General features: G+C 43.5%; 1 protein-coding gene across 4 annotated transcripts in view; it reads right to left on the reverse strand.

The window, feature by feature from the left end:
* The window catches only part of Ppp2r5e (protein phosphatase 2 regulatory subunit B'epsilon), a 154,855-nt gene extending 136,984 nt beyond the window's left edge, over positions 1-17,871 (reverse strand). The window contains exons 1-2 of one of the 4 annotated variants that reach the window (XM_006973159.4): positions 17,178-17,871; positions 14,828-14,991 (exon numbers count right to left, since the gene is read on the reverse strand). In XM_006973159.4, coding sequence (XP_006973221.1) covers positions 14,828-14,984 — 157 coding nt within the window. In that variant the 5' untranslated portion in view covers positions 14,985-14,991; positions 17,178-17,871. The remainder of the gene's footprint in view (positions 1-14,827; positions 14,992-17,177) is intronic. The other 3 variants (XM_006973160.4, XM_042260788.2, XM_076550882.1) reach the window with 3 other exon arrangements.
* Positions 17,872-18,116: the final 245 nt, after the last annotated feature.

Below are 18,116 nucleotides of genomic sequence, written 5' to 3' on the forward strand. Positions count from 1 at the left end.
ACTGTACATCTATTCTGTGTAAGACAGGCAACAGCTGTAATCTGTCCAGAGCTACCAGACAACCTCTCAGGAGCCTGAACCCACCACTGTCCTGCCTCCTAGGATCTAGAGAGAAGCTCAACAATATGCCAGGCATGCCTCCTAGGGCAATGGGCCTAGGACCAAAGATTGTATTTCCTTATTTAACAGACAGTGCTTTTCCTAAAAGGATACCCAATCCCAATCTTTCCCATGTTCTTTCTATGGGTTCATGTTTTCCTTTGAACAGTATTCCAGGTACAAGTAACCCTGGATCAGTTAAGTCTGATAGCACTGTGAAGTAGATCTTTCATGATGCGCACACAATGAATGAACTTTTGCCAGATCTCTTCCCTGACACTGCAGATTCTCCAACAAGATCCAGAACCATCAAGCCAACTCCAAGAAATACCAATGGCCAGCAGAAAGAGAGAAGGAATGTTCATTAAGCAACTGGTACACACTGGGGACTTACCACACTTACTTACTCCTCACATTTGCCCTGAAAAGAATGAGTCCTGTTTTACCAGAATTGAATTGTAAGTTCCAATTCTTAGTTCAGAAGACTAGGACTTACCACCTAGACTTAAACCCAACTCCTCCCCACAGGAAGAAAGGGAGTGGCGGGGCACACCCTCCTAGTGTGCCAAGCCTTCCTCTGTGACTGTCATGCCTTCTCTGAAACAGTAATTCACCCGGGCTTCCTACCTGGCCTCCTTCCAACCCCAGATTCTTGACCTGGGCCACTCCCCGTCACCCTAAGGTGTTACTGCTGACCAGTCCCTCACCTCGGCCTGCTCTGCTCTTCTTGCCCACTGTAATCTCCTCCGAACTTTCAGGATTCTCAAAGTCAGTAGTAGATGGCTCACTCGGTAAGCCATCCCGACCCAGCACAAGGGACATGTCAGGTCAGCCCAGGGCTCACCTGGCTTCATCTGTTAATGGCTATCATAGAGAAGACAGTGGAGCCAAGGAGCCTGGCCTCCAACCCTGTCTCTCTCCCGCTCTCTCAAAGCAGCAAGTTGCTGGCCCTGCTTACCAGCAAACACACTCTGCTCTGAAATAAGAGCCATGGTACGCTGCCAGGCACATAGCAGAAGCAGCACATTTTATTTGTCTTCTTCACTATTTCTTTACCAGGAAGGACAATCTGAGTTTACTTGCCCAACTTCTAGATTCACAGTTAGTCCGAGGAGCAAAATTACCCATTTATAGGCACATTCAATTGTATTGCTTTCATCCAGCTTAATTTTTTTTAATGATATTCATCAAAAAATCTCAAGTGGAAACCAGACATGGTGATGCACACCTTTAATCCCAGCACTTGGGAGGATTTCAGGAGGATCTCTGTGAGTTCGAGGTCAGCCTGGGCTATAAAGTGAGTTCCAGAATAGGCTCCAAAGCTACACAGAGAATCCCTGTCTCAAAAAAAAGAAAAAAAAAAAAAAACACCTCCAAATAACCACAGAATAGTCGCTCGGTGCTTTCTACCTTCAAACACCTTCTAGAAACAATTAATAATAATGATGATGATGATAATAATGATAGTAATAACACCTTCTATAATTCTGCTTGGTGTTATAAGAAATTAAAACTCAGGAACAACAGACAAAAGATGAAACCTCTAGTCATGAGACAGCCCTGTACAGAGATGGACTAAATGACAAACTTTCCTCATTGGGGAAATTATGTGTGCGTACACGCGCGCACACGCACGCGCACACACACACACACACAGAGCACATGAGCAGCTCCTAGCCTTTGGGGAACCCCTTTGAGAATCTGATAAAAGCTCTAAACTTTGCCCAGAAAAACATCCATAGAGAGCCAAAAACCATTGGAATTTTGAGAGGATCCAGGACCTTCTACAACATCAATAAGAAACCCTTCCCAACTAAGAGCCACTTGGGATACGTGACACTGCTTATATTGAGAAAAGTCTCATCAAACCTTGTTTTAACCACAAAAAGCTCAATAAAGCAAATTTTTAAGATATTTTCTCATTCGACTCCTCCTGCCTTCTTCCGACTCAAAGCAAAATGCTACAAAACTACCATGGCTTAAAATTCAAAGCAAAGGTTCCGTCTAAACAAAGCTGTGCCTCAGCCCAGTGTGCTGGAAGATGGGCCAGGGACAGGAGGCACGAGGCTGAAGTGCTATTAAATGTCCAGGTGTTCTATTCTCCAAGCATCCCTTCCTAAAGGCCGGTGCCTGTATACTTGCATGTCTATGGATCTGCCTGACAGCCCAAATACAAAGTTATATTCTCAAGTTATAGTTACTGATTAAAGTAAGCAATTACCAAGGTTAAGTTACACTCTGAGTCTGCCCTGGTAGACAACTACTAAAATTCATTCACCCAATGATAAGTTTGCCTTCTACCTGTTCACTAATGCAACTCCCCTTGAAGGTAACTCTATAACCCACTCTAGGTGCTTATCCAAAACAAGAAGTCTATCTGAAGCTGTGTTAATAACAATGTGGAGATTCTTTCATAAGAACCAGTTCTCCATTCTCTTCTCCTAATTCTCACAACTCAACATGCTCCACTTTCCCTTCCTTAAATGGAAAGAATTCATGTAACATATTAAAGGAATAAATATCAACTGAAAAACACTAATAAACATTTCCCATTGTGCAGTTTTTCTGATAATTATAACCATTAACATTCTGCAATTCCTACAGTGTGCCCAGCACTGAACCAAATACTTCCAGGCATTTAATCTGACTCTATCAAGTAGATCCTAACACTCTCCCAATTTCAAAGAGGAAAACAAGGTAGAAAAGTCAAATATCAGCAAGGAGTAGACCCAGAATTCAAGTGCATATGACACTCACACCTACATTCTTACCTGAGGGAGGCTCCTACTGACTGAAGGAAAGCTCACAAATTATTATTTTTTCAACGAAGATTCTTTTCCCACTACATATGCTTAGGTTACTACTGTAACATGAAAATAAGATTTCATAGTTCTGAAAGAAAAAAATTAACTATAAAATAGAAGTGATATCTTTGCAAACCAAAGAACCATCCTAGCCCTTTTCTGAAAATACAAGACTATTACTGATCTTTTACAAAATTTAATCACTAGTATTAACTGACATCAATAGAAAATGTAAATGTTATGGCAGGCCATCACAGCGCTCAGATATGCTGTTCTCAAGCCATGTAAAGGAAGTCTGTGGTCTGACGAGCCTGTGGCTGGTCCCGGAAACCAGCAGAGAGAGAAAGTCTTTCTCTCTCCTTACATTTGCTCTTCTGCAGCACAAAGGGATGAATCAGAAAAGGCGCTCTGCGTCTGCCACACATGAGATTTATGTCCCTCCTTTCTCCAGGAGACACTGCTGCTCTCTTCCCCCTGAATCCTTTAGATCACTACAGCACAGTCATGCTCAGAGTGTTAAGGGAGCACTCAAATTTGATCTTTTAAAAATAAAAAGGTTTGGCCAAAGTGGCACACAACTTTAACCCTGTCTCACAAAACAAACAGAAAATAATAATAATAATAATAATAATAATAATAATAATAATAATAATAATGTTGCAAGGCTGAAGAGATAGCTCAGCAGTTAAGAACTCTTTTAGAGGACTCAGGTGCCCAAATGGCAGCTTGCAATCGTCTCTAACTCCAGTTCTAGAGGATGGGACATCCTCTTCTGACCTCCACAGCCACCAAACACATGGTGCACATACATATATGGAGGCAAAACACTTATACACATAAAGTAAAATAAATATTTTTTAAATATTTAAAAGGTCTCAAATAGGTTCATAAATTGGTATCAAGAATAAAATTTGTATTAAATTTAGCTTTATTAAAACTAGCTTGGTTTTCTTATTTCACTATTTAGGAAGAAAAAACAAGCATCACTTTTACAATCGGGCAAATACCAATCTATACATCAATAAAAATGTTCACAATTACTAAGAAATATTTACTGAATGTCAACTATGTATAAGTCTCTAACAGCCACTGATAGACGAGAAACAGGGTTTCTCTACCAAAAATTATCTTATCCAGGAAAGCAGACAGACCACAAACAAATTAATGAAGATCAATTTTCAGATTGTAGAAATAACAGGAGGGTGGACACGGTGGCTCACAGCAGCCAGCCCACCACTCAGGATGAGGCTACAGGGTCAACAGAAATCCAAGGTCAGCCAGAACTACAGGAGACGTCAAAAACCATACAACCCCAGCATTTAAGAGTGTGGATAAGGAATTCAAGGTCATCTTCAACTACACAGGAAGCTTGAAGGCAACCTGAACTATGGGAGAACCTGTCTCTACAAAAAACAGCGGGGGTGGAGGGGAGGGTCTAGGGACAGATACTTCAAAGAGGTCTCATTTGAGCTAAAACTTGAAGAATGAGAAGCAGTCAAGGAAAAAAGTTCTACATCTAAAGGAACCAGCTCACATTCACTGGGTACTTCAGTATATGACCTGTCTTGGTTACATCCTAGAAAGAACCATGCAATAATTCTTTTTATAGCTTAAAACATTTTGCACATAAACATGCCCATCAACTAACACAACACTCAACCAATAACACTTACAGTCTAAACCAAGGCATGTGTCTAGCGAGAGGGGCAAGAACTGAAGGGCTGAGTCTGGGAGAAGTGGTAAAAGCAACAGATCCTTTCATTCAAAATAAAGGTCTCCCCAAGGGAACTCTGTGATTCCAGGGAGTTCTTAGAACTGTGCACAGTGCACAAGGTCCCAACTAGATGGAAACCCGTGAGCCTCCAGCGAAGAACTGAGACCGCGTCACCATAACCTACCACTCTAAATTCAAACCGCTACCCAATCTACAAAGTGGAGAGCACAAACACTATGTCACCAATGGGAAATTCCATCTGACCTTATTCAACATTCAGGTTGCAGTCAAAACACATGTGCTCGCTAAGTACTATCTGAGATTACTCATGTCCCATGTTTATAACTTATTAATGAAAGAACAGAAATTCATGTTTAGACTTAGGTCTCATCTCCAACCAAGATAGTTCACGTATAGCTAACAACCCTTGAAGAATCCAGATTTAAGCTACACATGTCCACTTTACATGTGAAATCTTTTTAAGGTATGTGGAGAAATTTTGAAGTTTTTTCAAAATAAAAAAAAAAAAAACCTCAGCCTAGGAATACCAAGACTTAAGGAAAAATGTTATGAGCACATAAAATACATAATACAGCATCATCTACTTTATCACCTACCACCATAAAATATATACATAAACCTTATAAAATGTCAACATTTATCAAAATTTAGAAAGCACAGATTGTACATCATGTCACTCACAACTAGATAAACGTAAGGGCACATAAAAATACAGTATTTAAGCCTTTAAATATTTTAAAGATTTAAGGATTTAAGTGGTGCTCAACTTTAATCCCATCACTCAGGAGATAGAGGCAGGCAGATCTCTGTGGGTTCCAGGCTAGCCTAGTCTACAGAGTGAGTTCCAGGACAGCCAAGGCTACACAAAGAAACCCTGTCACAACAAATTAAAAAAAAAAAAAAAATTTAAAGATACAGTATTTAAATCAGATGTAGTAGTGCATGCCCATAATCCCAACAGTGAAGAAGCTGAAGAGGATCCATCACAAGTTCAAGGCCAACAAGGATTTAAAAAAAAAAAAAAAAGAGTTGGAATGGTAAGAGCCAGTAATTGAGAGAGAGAGTGAGAGAGAGAGAGAGAGACCATTATTAAATCCTAACTACATAAAATTAGCCCCAGTCCATAGTACATTACTATAATTTCATACCCATCCCCTACTGCTCCTGCTGTGAACTCAAGAGCTAACAGTATCTGCTTAAAGCTGTGTGACATCTCCAGTAAGGAGTCCATCTTTCCACCTAATCACAACACGTAGTTAAACTACCGTCTCCTATGCTTCTCCTGTCTTTTCACTACAGTATAGGACCATACAACACATAAACATGCGTGCTAATCAGCTGGAGGACTCCAAAGTGTTCCCGCGGCAGCAAGAGCAGACCCAGAGCCCTGCACGGCCTTATCACAGGCACTTGTCAGGGCCGGCCCTGCACCAGCGCTCCAACGGTACGCAACAGGACCAAAACCCAGCAGCTCACAGCCCCAGCTCGCGGCAAAGCTCACAAGGAGCACGATACAGAGAACAGCACGATACAGAGAAGAGCACAGGGAGCTGTGACTTGGGGGCCTCATGCTGGTAGCACCTGCTAGCAGGGTCAAAAAGTTTTTTCTTTAAAGGATATGTAGCATTCATCAACAGAATGAAGGGTAAGGCTTCCTTTTTGACTTCTGATATGTGTATATCAGACTTCCAGTCTAGAAGACTAACTCTAGAAAATAGCAGAGGTGCACAAGAGTTTCATGTGGCTGAGGGAGAATAGGACATCCACGATGCCAATCTTACAGGCCCTGGTACACTTCGAGCTCAAGCCAGTAGGTCTCACTAAAGAATCTATGCATGCAGAGGGTTCCAGAAGAACTACTAGAAAGTGCAAACGAAGAATGAGGAAACTCTCCCAAAGGCCAAGCAAGCCCTTCCCAAGAGAGGAGAGTCCCACCTTACTATTGCAGAGACCCCCTCTCCATGGGCCTCTACCACAGGCTCCACCCCTCCTGTGCAGAGATTGATGGAGGATGCTGACAATCAGGCTGCAGGAGAACACGGCAGACCAGAGTGTCGCACTATGCACAGGAACTACAGTCTGCAATTCTGCAGGGGCTTCCTGACAAAGACAGCCTGGAGGAGGCGACAATGAAGAAGACAAGGAAACCAAGATGAGACCGAGTCAGCAGCACCTCAGCAACCATACATCACCATTTCCAATTACCAACGCAGACACTCGGACAACGTTAACTACCAATGGCAAACAGACAGCACACCAGCTGAGAATATGTCCACCTGGGAGGCTGAGAAGGGCAAGGCTGAATAAATGTTGGATCACCATCTCTACCATCTGGTCATCCAGCAAGAAAAAAATAAACATGAAATTCCAGTAACAAGAAATGAACAAAAGCGTAGAGCTTAACACATCCATGCTTGCCTTGTGGAGGATGATTAGACAAGAGCTATACTAAACTATAAGGTTTGATTATTTTTATCTAAACATGTTTCTTCTTGATAGTAACTTTTTTGAAGTCTGTTTTTCCTCAATGCACTTTCAAAGGTTTTAAATTGTTTCCTATCTAACCATGCTGATATCTTAAGTTTTTGGGTTTTTTTAGATTTATTTTATGTGTATGAGTGTTTCACTTGTGCGTGCGTGCGTGTGTACATGAGTGTTGAATATCCTAGAATGTCTCCAGTCCTTTAAGTTCTTTCAGTTTGGATTCTTTTTCATGTCAGGGTTTCTCTGTATAGACCAGGATGGCCTGAAACTCTCTCTCTGTAGACCAGGCTGGCCTCAAACTCATAGATCTGCCCACCTTTGCCTGCAAAGTACTAGGATTAGAGGTATGTGCCACCACGCCTGGCTAAGAAGTTCATTTTTAATTTACAGTAGAAAGTTTACAACTAGACTTTTCCAAAAACTAACCTTGGAATGTTTTACTCAGATTTTTCAGCTGCACAGGGAGGCAGGAGGCAATACCTCTAATCACTGTGTTCTTCAAGGGATAACTGTAGATACAAACATTCCAAAATCCAAAACCTGAAAGACGGAATATTCAACCTGTGCTTATCAGACACCATAGAGATGAGTACGAATACAAACTAATACTCTACTTTTAAGCCATAAGTTATTATGAACACTTATTTTTTACTTCTCTGTATGATAATTCTCTATGCCATAGAAGTAAATAATATATATATATATATATATTTTTCCCCCAAGTGCTCCCAGAGCCAGAGAGACAGTGGTTAAGAGTGCTTTTTGCTCTTATAGAGGACACACATACATTCAGGTCCCAGTACTCACACTGAGTAGCTCCTAACTGTCTCAAACTCCAGCTCCAGAGAGTCTAACACCCTCTTCTGGTCTCTGACACTTGTGCACACACACTCACAGAGACACACATGCATATAACTAAATATAAACCTAAAAAAATAAGACGAGAAAAATAGTCTTACCTAAAAGCAAATAAACTGATAGAATTTTTCAACTTGAAAATAATACAGTTTGGTACCTGATTTTAAGCAAAATCTTTATCATTCCTTCCCTGAAAAAAAAAAAAAAAATACTACCATGCTCCCTCCAGTGACACAGAGCAACTTTAGTGTGTCTAATGTATACATACTCTTTTAGCTCAAAGCAGAAGTCATAGCTATTTTTTAAACCCAAACACACACACACACACACACACACACACACACACACAAATGTAGCTACCTGAGGAACACATATCACAACCGATGGTACAAACATCAATGATTCTCTGTTTGTTTTATATCAGACATCTGTTTGAGAACCTGAAAGTATTATGAAATTCTTCCATTTAAAAACAGATAAGAGGGACAGGCAGGATAGCTCAGCAGGCAAAGGCATCTGACCAGAGTTCAATCTGTGGAACCCTGTGGTGGAAGGAGGACACCAACTGCCACAAACTGTCCTGACCTCCAGACACACTCCTTAGCACACACATGCTCATACACACACATACACTAGCAGGAGCACATCAAACAGAATCTTTTTTAAAAGGCTTGCTCTCAACAATATGGCAAGATGCCGGTAACAGGTGAAAAGTCCAAAGACGTCCACGATAGCTAGTCCAGTAAATTTCAAAACATTCACAAATGGAATTTGGGGGTTGAAAAAGGTTTAAAATTGCAAAACTATGCTCTTGTTTCATCATTATGAGAAACTCGATTTCAAGTTTTCGCAAAGAAAGCATTTTAGCACTGGCCTATGGCTTACACGCTGCTTTCTGAAACTCCCGCTCAGAGATAACAGGTGGCACTCACTGGCACGGCAATCCTCCCATTATAAACCAGGAGAGGGGGCTCGCAAGAAAGTCCCTTGTCCAGGACAACATGACCAGTGGACCAGCTCCAACCCCCACGGGCCAGCGTGGCCTTCGCCTGCACAGCACTGTGCCCACGGCGCAAGCGCACTGCCCACACTCCAACAGTGGCTGCCAGCCCTGTGAAAAACTGTCTTTGCACAAGCACACTGAAGGCAAACCTCAGCAAACCTGTAATTATACTGCACATCCTACTTTACACTCCACAAGGTAGAGCTAGAAGATAAAAGAATCCAGTCATTAGAAAGGCACAAAACCACATCTAAATGGAAATTTTGAAGTTCTTATAAACTGTCACTCTAAAAATAAAAAAAATCGAAGCTTCATCTTTGGGACTGAAGTTTCAGTGGTTTTAGAGGCTGGAGAGATGGCTCAGTGAATAAGCCACTGGCCAGAACTCCAGCACCCACAGAGAAGGCAGGCGAGCATGTGGCCCACCTGTAATCCCAGGCCTCAGGAAGAAGAGATGGGGATTCCTGAGGAAAGCTGGTTAGCCAGGCCAGCCAAAGCAGGGGGCGCTGGGCTCCAGTGAAAGACACTACCACAATATAGACAGTGGAGAGTGACCTAACCCACTCACGCATGCACGCTCACAGACATACACACACTTGTATGTACTCATGCACAGAAATAAAGTGTTTTTAGAGGGCTGGAGAGATGGCTCAGCACTTAAGAGAACTGCTCTTCCAGAGGACCCGGGTTTTATCCTCCACACCCACACAGTAGCTCACAACCAACTATAACTCCAGTCCAAGAGGATCCGATGCCCTCTTCCAGCTTCTATGGTCAATGCACACACGGTACATTGCACACATGGTACATAAATTCAGGCCAAACACCCATACACACAAAGAAAAGGGGAAAGGGTATTTTCAGAAGCTGGGAGACAGCTCAGTGACACAGCACTTGCCTGGTAAGGCCCTGGGTTCACTCCCAGTACCACAAAACTTACAAAGTGCCCTCATTAGGAAGAATTTTACCACAAAGAGACAAAGAATTCGTTTCAGCTGAATGGTGCCTCCAGTCACCACAATTTTTGAAATGTCTGAAGTATCTACCAAAGACCCTAAAAACAACTGTGGAGCCAGAAATAATGACTCCGGTCTTGTTATCATCCCATCTTCAGAGAGGTAGAGGTTTTCAAAACTATCTCACTCAGCTCTAAACTTGGAAATCGTCTAAGACTTGAGGAAGAAATAAGGAAATAAGGACGTGAACAGGACAGGGAGAGGAAACAGGCGCGAAGCAGGCACTACCTCTGTGTCTTACTTGACTAAGCTCTGAGCTCACCTAACCGGGTTAACTGGCGAGCCTGCTCCCTGGACTGCTGCAAGTCCAAAGAGCATCACAGCCACTGTGGGAGGAGGCTTCACTGTTTTCTACTTGGTTGGAAGGACGGTCCCACTGTGAAGGCCAGTGGCCCTTAAACTCACAGTTCTGCCTCGGCCTCCTAAGCGCTGCTGTTACAGGCATGTGCTGCTAGTGGTGTGGTTCAAATCAACACAAATCTTGACTTTATTAGAGATAGATAGATAAATACATACATACATACATACACACACATACATACATACACACATACATACATACACACACATATATACATACACACACATACATACATACACACACATACATACATACACACACACACATACATACATACACACACATACATACATACATACATACATACACACACACACACATACACACATATACACACACATACATACATACATACACACACACACACACACATACATAGGCACTAAACTTCCCCAGACGTTTCCTTACCAGTAAGATGGGTCCTTATGGTTCAAAAGTTTTAGGTAACTCCAAAAAACACTTTGACATAAGAATAGAGAAAATTCAAATATGTGTATGTGTAAAGGTCAGCGTATCATTTCATTAGACATAGCTGAGGAAAAGGTGGGCCACTGTATACATGTGCACAAGACCACATGTTATTTTCTACAAAGAAATAACACCAAGAACACAAGTTTCAGAAGATCAGCTACTACAGAAGAGGCAGAACAGAAACTTTCTCTTCATTTTCTGTTACAGTTTTCCAAGTAGTCAGCCTCCCAGGTGGTGCACACATTCATTCAGGCAAAACACCAAAACATACAATCAAACTACATCTTAAAAACAAAAAAGAAATTCACAAAATCTGATCACAGTGCATATTGTATTCACACAAGCCTTCTTAGTCAGGGAAATGCTATAGAAAATTAAGTCCATATCTATCCTTTAGCATTTATGGACAGTTCATCTGGGTTTATTCTGGGTTTTCTTAAAATAATGTTGTTGGTTTTTTTTAAATCCTAGAAAGGAAATTCTTCCTGTATGTTCTTTCTAGACTGTAAATTACTTCCAAAAAGCTGGTGAGAATAGAAGGCAAAAACAATCAGCCAACCCACTGGAAGGAGGACAAGTGTCACTGTCACTACGGAACCAAGAACACACATTGCTCCATTCTGGACCTGACTCTACGTCTCACTGCTATTCTCCAGAGACGCAGAAGCCAAGGATGGAACCCTTGCGAGCCCATGACCCCACGTCATGTTTAAGAATCACTGTCAGTCTGTCTGCAGCTGGCTTAGTGAGTAGTCTCTGATCTAGATGCCATCTGATTCTCCTCTACTGATACACTACGCAAATGTACAAAACCTACTCTTAGGAAACTTTTCATGCTACCAGGCATAACTTGAAAATTTTAGAAGAGGGAGCTGAGTAAAATGTGGCTCAATGTCAGAGCACCTGCCTAGGATGTACAGGACCCTGGGTTCAATCTCCAGCATGGGAAAAAAAATCATGTATTTATCCAATAATCTCATAAAGAGATGTTTGACATCCATAAGCAAAAGGTAAATGGACATCATAACTCCAATAAGCAACTTCAGAGCCTTGTAGGGGGAGATAAGCACTGGTGAGGTATGGAGAAATCAGGACTCCTGTACACTGCTAATGGACAGCTTCTACATAGCAAGGCCTCAAAACTTAAAACATATAAGCCAGCAATTCTATTTCTGGGTATGTGCCCAAAAAAAAGGAAAGCAGGGTCTCTCAGCAGATACCTTAACACTCATGCTTGCATCATTCACAACAGCCAAAATGACAGAATGAATAGTAAACAATATGTGCTATATCTACATATATACTGAAATATTGCTCAGAGTAAAATACTGAGACATGCTACAACCTGGATAAATCTTACAAACATCACACTAAGTGAAACAAACCAGTCACAAAAGGGCAAATATTACATGACTCAAAACAGTGACCCTCACAAAGGCATGAAGGGGAACAGAAGTTGCTGGGGGCTGACGGGAAAACAGGGCAAAGAGGACATGAAAAGATGGGAGGTGGATGGTTGTGATAGACACAAAACAATGGGAACACACTTCCTGCCACTGAATTGAAGCTTTAAAGATGGTTCAGAGCTGGGCTTTTAATCCCACTTGTAATCCCGAGCAGTTAATAAAGCATCTACATCTATTTTAACTGTGCATGCTCGAAAGGGGAGAGAGGAGAATGAGAAAAAATGTTGAAATTTTTCTCATGCGTGCCTCTTTACACCTCTTCCATGAATGCTCAGTTCATTTAAGTGACTGCATGAGTCTTAAGGAATAAATGTGGTGATTCAGCTATTGAATTTCTTCTGAACCTAATAAAACATGTAATCTGGGCTGCTGGAAATAAAGTTCTTCCCCTGATAGAGAAGTCAATAGCTTTCCCATGCATGTCTACGTCAGATTAAATGAGTGATGAATCCAGTATGTCTCCTGACCTTTCTATTTACTCCCTAGAATTTTCCTTCATGTTTTTCTTATAACATCATACAATCTAGGCACATTTTTACTAACAATATCTTAAGTCAAAAATCTTCTAGCCAGGCATGGAGGCAAATATTCGGGAGGCAGAGGTAGACAACCTCTCTGAGTTTCAGGTCAGCTACAGAGTCAGACCCTGTCTCCAAAAAAAAGTGTTCTCGCCCTCAAAACTTCCTGGAGCTCATCTTCACTACTTGGCAGGTAGAGCATCCTTTTTTCCTTTCTTCGGTGCTGTGGCTCAAACTCAAAGTCTCAGGAATGCTATGCAAGTGTCCCACCACTAACACCCTCCCTAGCCCCGTGTATCATCTTCCCAGAAATCAGCACTCAGATAGTTTCTACCGATTCAAGTACAAACACTGGGATCTTATTTATGAATTACCACCTCTTTAAGAAAAAGTGTTCCCAACAGGCATAGAGGTACATGCCTTTGATCCCAGCACTAGGGAGGCAGAGGTAGGGGGATCTCTGTGAGTTCAAGGCCAGCCTAGTCTACAGAGTACATTCCAGGACAGCCAGGGCTACAAAGAAACCCTGTCTCAAAAAAAAAAAAAAAAAAAAAAAAGAGAGAGAGAGAGAGAGAGAAAGTAAGCATTCCCATAGAAAAATCAGACACCTGAAATACCCTCAGCTAAACTTGAGAACCATACCTTCTGACTCTACCTACACACTGCTACAAAAATAAGTATGCATTTTGGCCAGGTGTGATGGCACACATCTGTAATCCCAGCACTCAAGGGAGAGGCAAAAAAATCATGACCAAGTTCCAGGCCAGCCAGGACTACATAACAAGACTCTGTCTCAAAAACCAGGGAAAAAAAGGACAGAAAAGAAGAGGAGGGAGGGAGGGAGGGAGGAAGGGAGGGAATATACATTAATAAACTAATAAATCAGGTTATCTGATTTCCTCTGAGCTATTAAAGTCATATCCCTTTCTTCCTCATCCTTAAATACTCAGACAAAATTTCAAATTCAAAGCTTCTAATGTTCCTACATATACCAGCTATTGATCTGATACATTTCAAATAACTCCTATTCACAAACATGAAGCAAACAGATGAAAATTAAAACGGACAGAATGATCACATATTAAAACAAAAAAAATGAAAGGTGTAATTCAGAAAGAAAAAACCTGAGAGCTCAGATCAAAACCTCCCTCTCATATATACTACTGTACATGCAACAGGCCTAGTAGTACACGCCTCTATCCCAGCACGTGGGGAGGACAGGCAGAAAGATCAGCAGCTCAAAGGCAGTTTCAAGAGTTCAAGGCCAGCCTTGGCTACATAAAATCCTGTCTCCAAGAACTGAAATTCCTTGCTCTTAATATACTGTGAAAATTAAAATATCATGCAAGTATGATCACCAAATATTTATATTTGTATTATGTGAAAATGCAAATGCATGTTATTAGTGATAAGCTCTACTTTCTTGATCTTTAAAATTCCATATTTTCAAACTCCACTTCTTTTAATGCAAATTAGTAGTACTATCTATTTTACTGGGGTCTACTTTCCAACAAAGACAGTGCAATTAATACATGCCAATAAGCAAATCAAGAATTTAAAAACACAGACAGGGCCAATGAGACAGTTCAGGAGATAAAGGTTGCTTGCTGCCAAATGGGACCACTTGAGTTCAATCCCTGAAACCCACATGGTTGGAGGAGAGAACCAACTCCCACAGACTGTCCTCTGATCTCCACATGTACATAATGTGCAAGTACACACACACATTCACACACACACACAAATGTTTAGGGAAAGAAAAAGAAACAGACATTTCTGCCATTTAGTTTTCCAGCTTATCAACTGGAGAAATTCACCAATAGGATGATAAGTCTCTTTGGATGAGCCCTTTAAAAAGGAAAACAGGTAGACTTGGTCACATACCGGGAACTTCTGGGTCTGAAACCTCTCAACCCTCCAAGCTACAACGCGTGAAGTTAACAGATATGAAATACTATGCAGACACTGGTCAATGGGAAAGGAAGGAGGTGCCACCTGTTCACGGGGCTTACCTTTCAGCAGCGGCAGAGGTGTGAGCTCAATGGGCTTGCCTTGAGATCTAAACTGTGAGGAGCTTTGCGACCTCTTCTGTCTGGCTTTTCTGACGGACTTCCGAGAAAATCCGTCTACTTTATCCACTGATGGAGGAGTAGTTGGTGCTGAGGACATATCCCTACTGAAGAGAAAGAGGTGACATGAACATGGTTCCAAGGTAAAAGTATTCATATTGTACACATTCTAAAATTCTCATATACAATATTCATGAAAATGGGAATACATACCAAAAAAATCAATTAAGAAAAGTCTTATCAGGGGTAAAAATATAAAAAGTAACATGACCACCAACCATTAAATAAAATCAGAGCTCTAGTGTACCAATCACTGTTCCATTAGAATCATTAAAAAGAAGCTTGCCTGGACTTCAAGTGTCTATACTGTCTACCCATTTTAATTGCATAGCTCTTCCCATCTTGGGAATCGCTAAAGCGATTTTGGAGCTATCCTGAAGCTGGAAAACGTCCATAGAAACATTTTCCCAACATATTTAATACTATGAATGGGCTAAAACCCTTTCTGCACTTCAAGAATCTACACAAATGAGGCCAGGTGTGGTAGCCAGTAATGCCAACAGTCAAAGAGGTTAAGGCAGGAAAGGTTATGAGTTCAAGGCCAGCCTAGGCTACACATTGCAAACTTGAGACCATCCTGGGACACACAGTGAGAGGCGATTCTGTCTCAAAACAACACAAACAAACAAATAAAACTACATCGGTATCTATCTGATGGCAAGGTAAAATGTACAATCACTGACACTTTCTAAACAGGACTTTTGGTGCAATGTGCTGCAGTTGCTATTATGAGCTACCACACTGCAAATGAGGACAGGCTAGATTACTTGAGCGAGAACACACAAAAGGCATAATGAGAATTATTTCAAAGCAGTCTTTTTAAATGAAGCTATCTTAAGTTATTCAAGTTAAATAAACAAAACTATGATAAAACCTAACACCAAGTTGAACTGCAAACAGAACTTCACAGCCTTCCAAGATGAAGCTGGGTCTGAGTTCAAATACTGTTCACTTCCATCAAACCGATGGAATCGACAGAACAGCTTTCTGCAATTTTTTTTTTAATCTCTTGAAATTATTCAAAAGGATAGATGCTAAAAGTCCCAAGCATTAAGCTCAGCCTCATTCGCCAAACTAAACAGATGTCATCATCCAGGTGGCACTGAGGCTCCATGCAAGATTAATGGCAGCCGGATAGCCAGAATGCATACAATGAAGTGCTCAAACGCAGTCACTCGACTGGTACACCAGCACCTTAGACAAGTGCTTTTTCTACTTCCACAGAGTAAGATAGTTGCCTCCCCCATTTCTAAGGCTAAGCAGTCATCTGGACTACCTGAAAAACGTAAGCTTGGGGGAGAGGAGTGAACAATGTTGAGGTTCAGTTTGGACTTTTGAAGACTTCTTGGTTCTTTCATTAAAAAGTTATGTCGTTTTGTTTTGTTTTTGGGGTTTTTTTAACTATAATTTAGCCTTAAATATGTGACAGATAAACACAGAATTGTAGATTATAAATATCGTCAAAAATGTCAGATGACTTTAAAACCTAGTCATCGCACCAGCAAGAAGTTCCACATCAAACTGGCAGGTTGTAAATGTAGGGACGTGTATTGCGATCCGTATGTGACTATTTAGATTTCATTCTAGCCCTGGGAACACAAGATTTCTGCAAACCTTCCTCCATCACTCAGTTGGTCTCTCTCTTCCCCTCTCTCTAACGATGATCTATAGGTAGCTTTCTTTTTATTCATTTGCCTTGTATGCGCTCAGCTCTGAATGTCAAGGATCTCCTCAACTCTAAAGCATTGCAGAACTGATAACAGCGGGGTCCCTGCGAAGCCCAGGGAAACAGGTTTCACCTGGACCACAGCGCCGGGAGCTTTAGCATTCTCCAAACAGCAGGCAAGCAACCGGGGCTTTTCCAACGGGAAGGAAGAGATCAGGGAAGTGGCCTGTTGGTCTGTAGGTATGTTCACATAAACCCAAAGCCCGGGAGAAGCTGCGAGGCCACAGAATCTTCCTCGCTGCTCCCCCGCCCCCGCCAGTGGATAAAAGGGGAGGGAGGGGGGAGAAACGCCTCAAAAGCCGGAGGGAAAGGGGCAGGGAAGGCAGAGTGGAAGAGAGGTGGTGGCCTCCAAAGCCTCTGCAGGTAGATCAGACAAGTGGGCCGGGCGCTTGCTCCCGCGCACCCCACCCCGCCGCACCCCTCGGCCGCCCGGGGCCTGGCCTTCCCGAACCCGCCGCTCGGCAGGTTCGCCGGGAGACAAGCCGCGGGACCGGGAGCTGAAGTTACCTTGAAGCTCCTGGGGAAGAATCGAAGATGATCTGTGGCTGCGCTGGGCGGGCGACAGGCTAGGGGCCGCGGCGGGGGCGGGCGGCGGCCCGGGACGCACAGGGGGAGGTCCGGGCAGCGGCGGAGAGCCCCGGGCTACAGCAGTCCGGGGCGACGTCCCTCCGGTTCCGCGGTGGCGGCGGTGCTTCTAGGCCTCTCGGCTGGCCCCAAACCTCAGCGCTCCGGCAGTGGCAGCGGCGGCCTCACGAGCCTCCCCCGCGGGCCCGTCCCATCAAATCGGTACCGACCCGGTTGCGGCTCGGCCGGTGGCTCTTCGTTCACATTCCCGGCGGGCAGCGCCTCTGCTCGTTGCACCGGACCCGGCGGCGGCGGCGGCGGCGGCGGCGGCGACGCGGGGAGGGGGGAGGAGGGAGGAAGCCTGGATCTGCAGCGGCAGCGAGCACGGGAGTCGGGAGGAGGAGCTGGAGCCGCCGGAGCCGCCGCTGCCAGAGCCGCCGTTCGCTACCCGCGCAGGGTCCCCGTCAATGCCCCTTTCTCTCTCCTATTGTCAATATCACCGGGCGGCTGAGTCCATGGCACACGCGCAACCGAACCTCCTGGCTGGCAGAGCCCGCCTCCGGCGCCCGCCCACTGGAGACTTCAAACGGGAAGCGAGACTTCATTGGTCCGCGGGCGCCTTCACTCCCCGGCCAGCACGTTCGGCTGAGATCTGATCGGGGATTGGCGGCGCGGGGAGGGGCGGAGAAACGGGAGGGGTGTGAAGAGACGAGGCCCTTGATTGGGCGAGGCGCCGGGGGGCCCCGGATGCAGCCGCGAGCTCGGGCGGCGCGGCCGCCGCTTCCGCCAGGGCGTCTGAAGTGGGGGAAACTGCGGCGTCGGCTGGGCCCGAGAGGAGCGCGGCGGGCGCGTCCGGAGCTGGAGCTTCCGCACGGCGCGACC

Source organism: Peromyscus maniculatus, chromosome 14 (genome assembly GCF_049852395.1).
Source record: "Peromyscus maniculatus bairdii isolate BWxNUB_F1_BW_parent chromosome 14, HU_Pman_BW_mat_3.1, whole genome shotgun sequence".
Taxonomy (NCBI): Eukaryota; Metazoa; Chordata; class Mammalia; order Rodentia; family Cricetidae; genus Peromyscus; species Peromyscus maniculatus.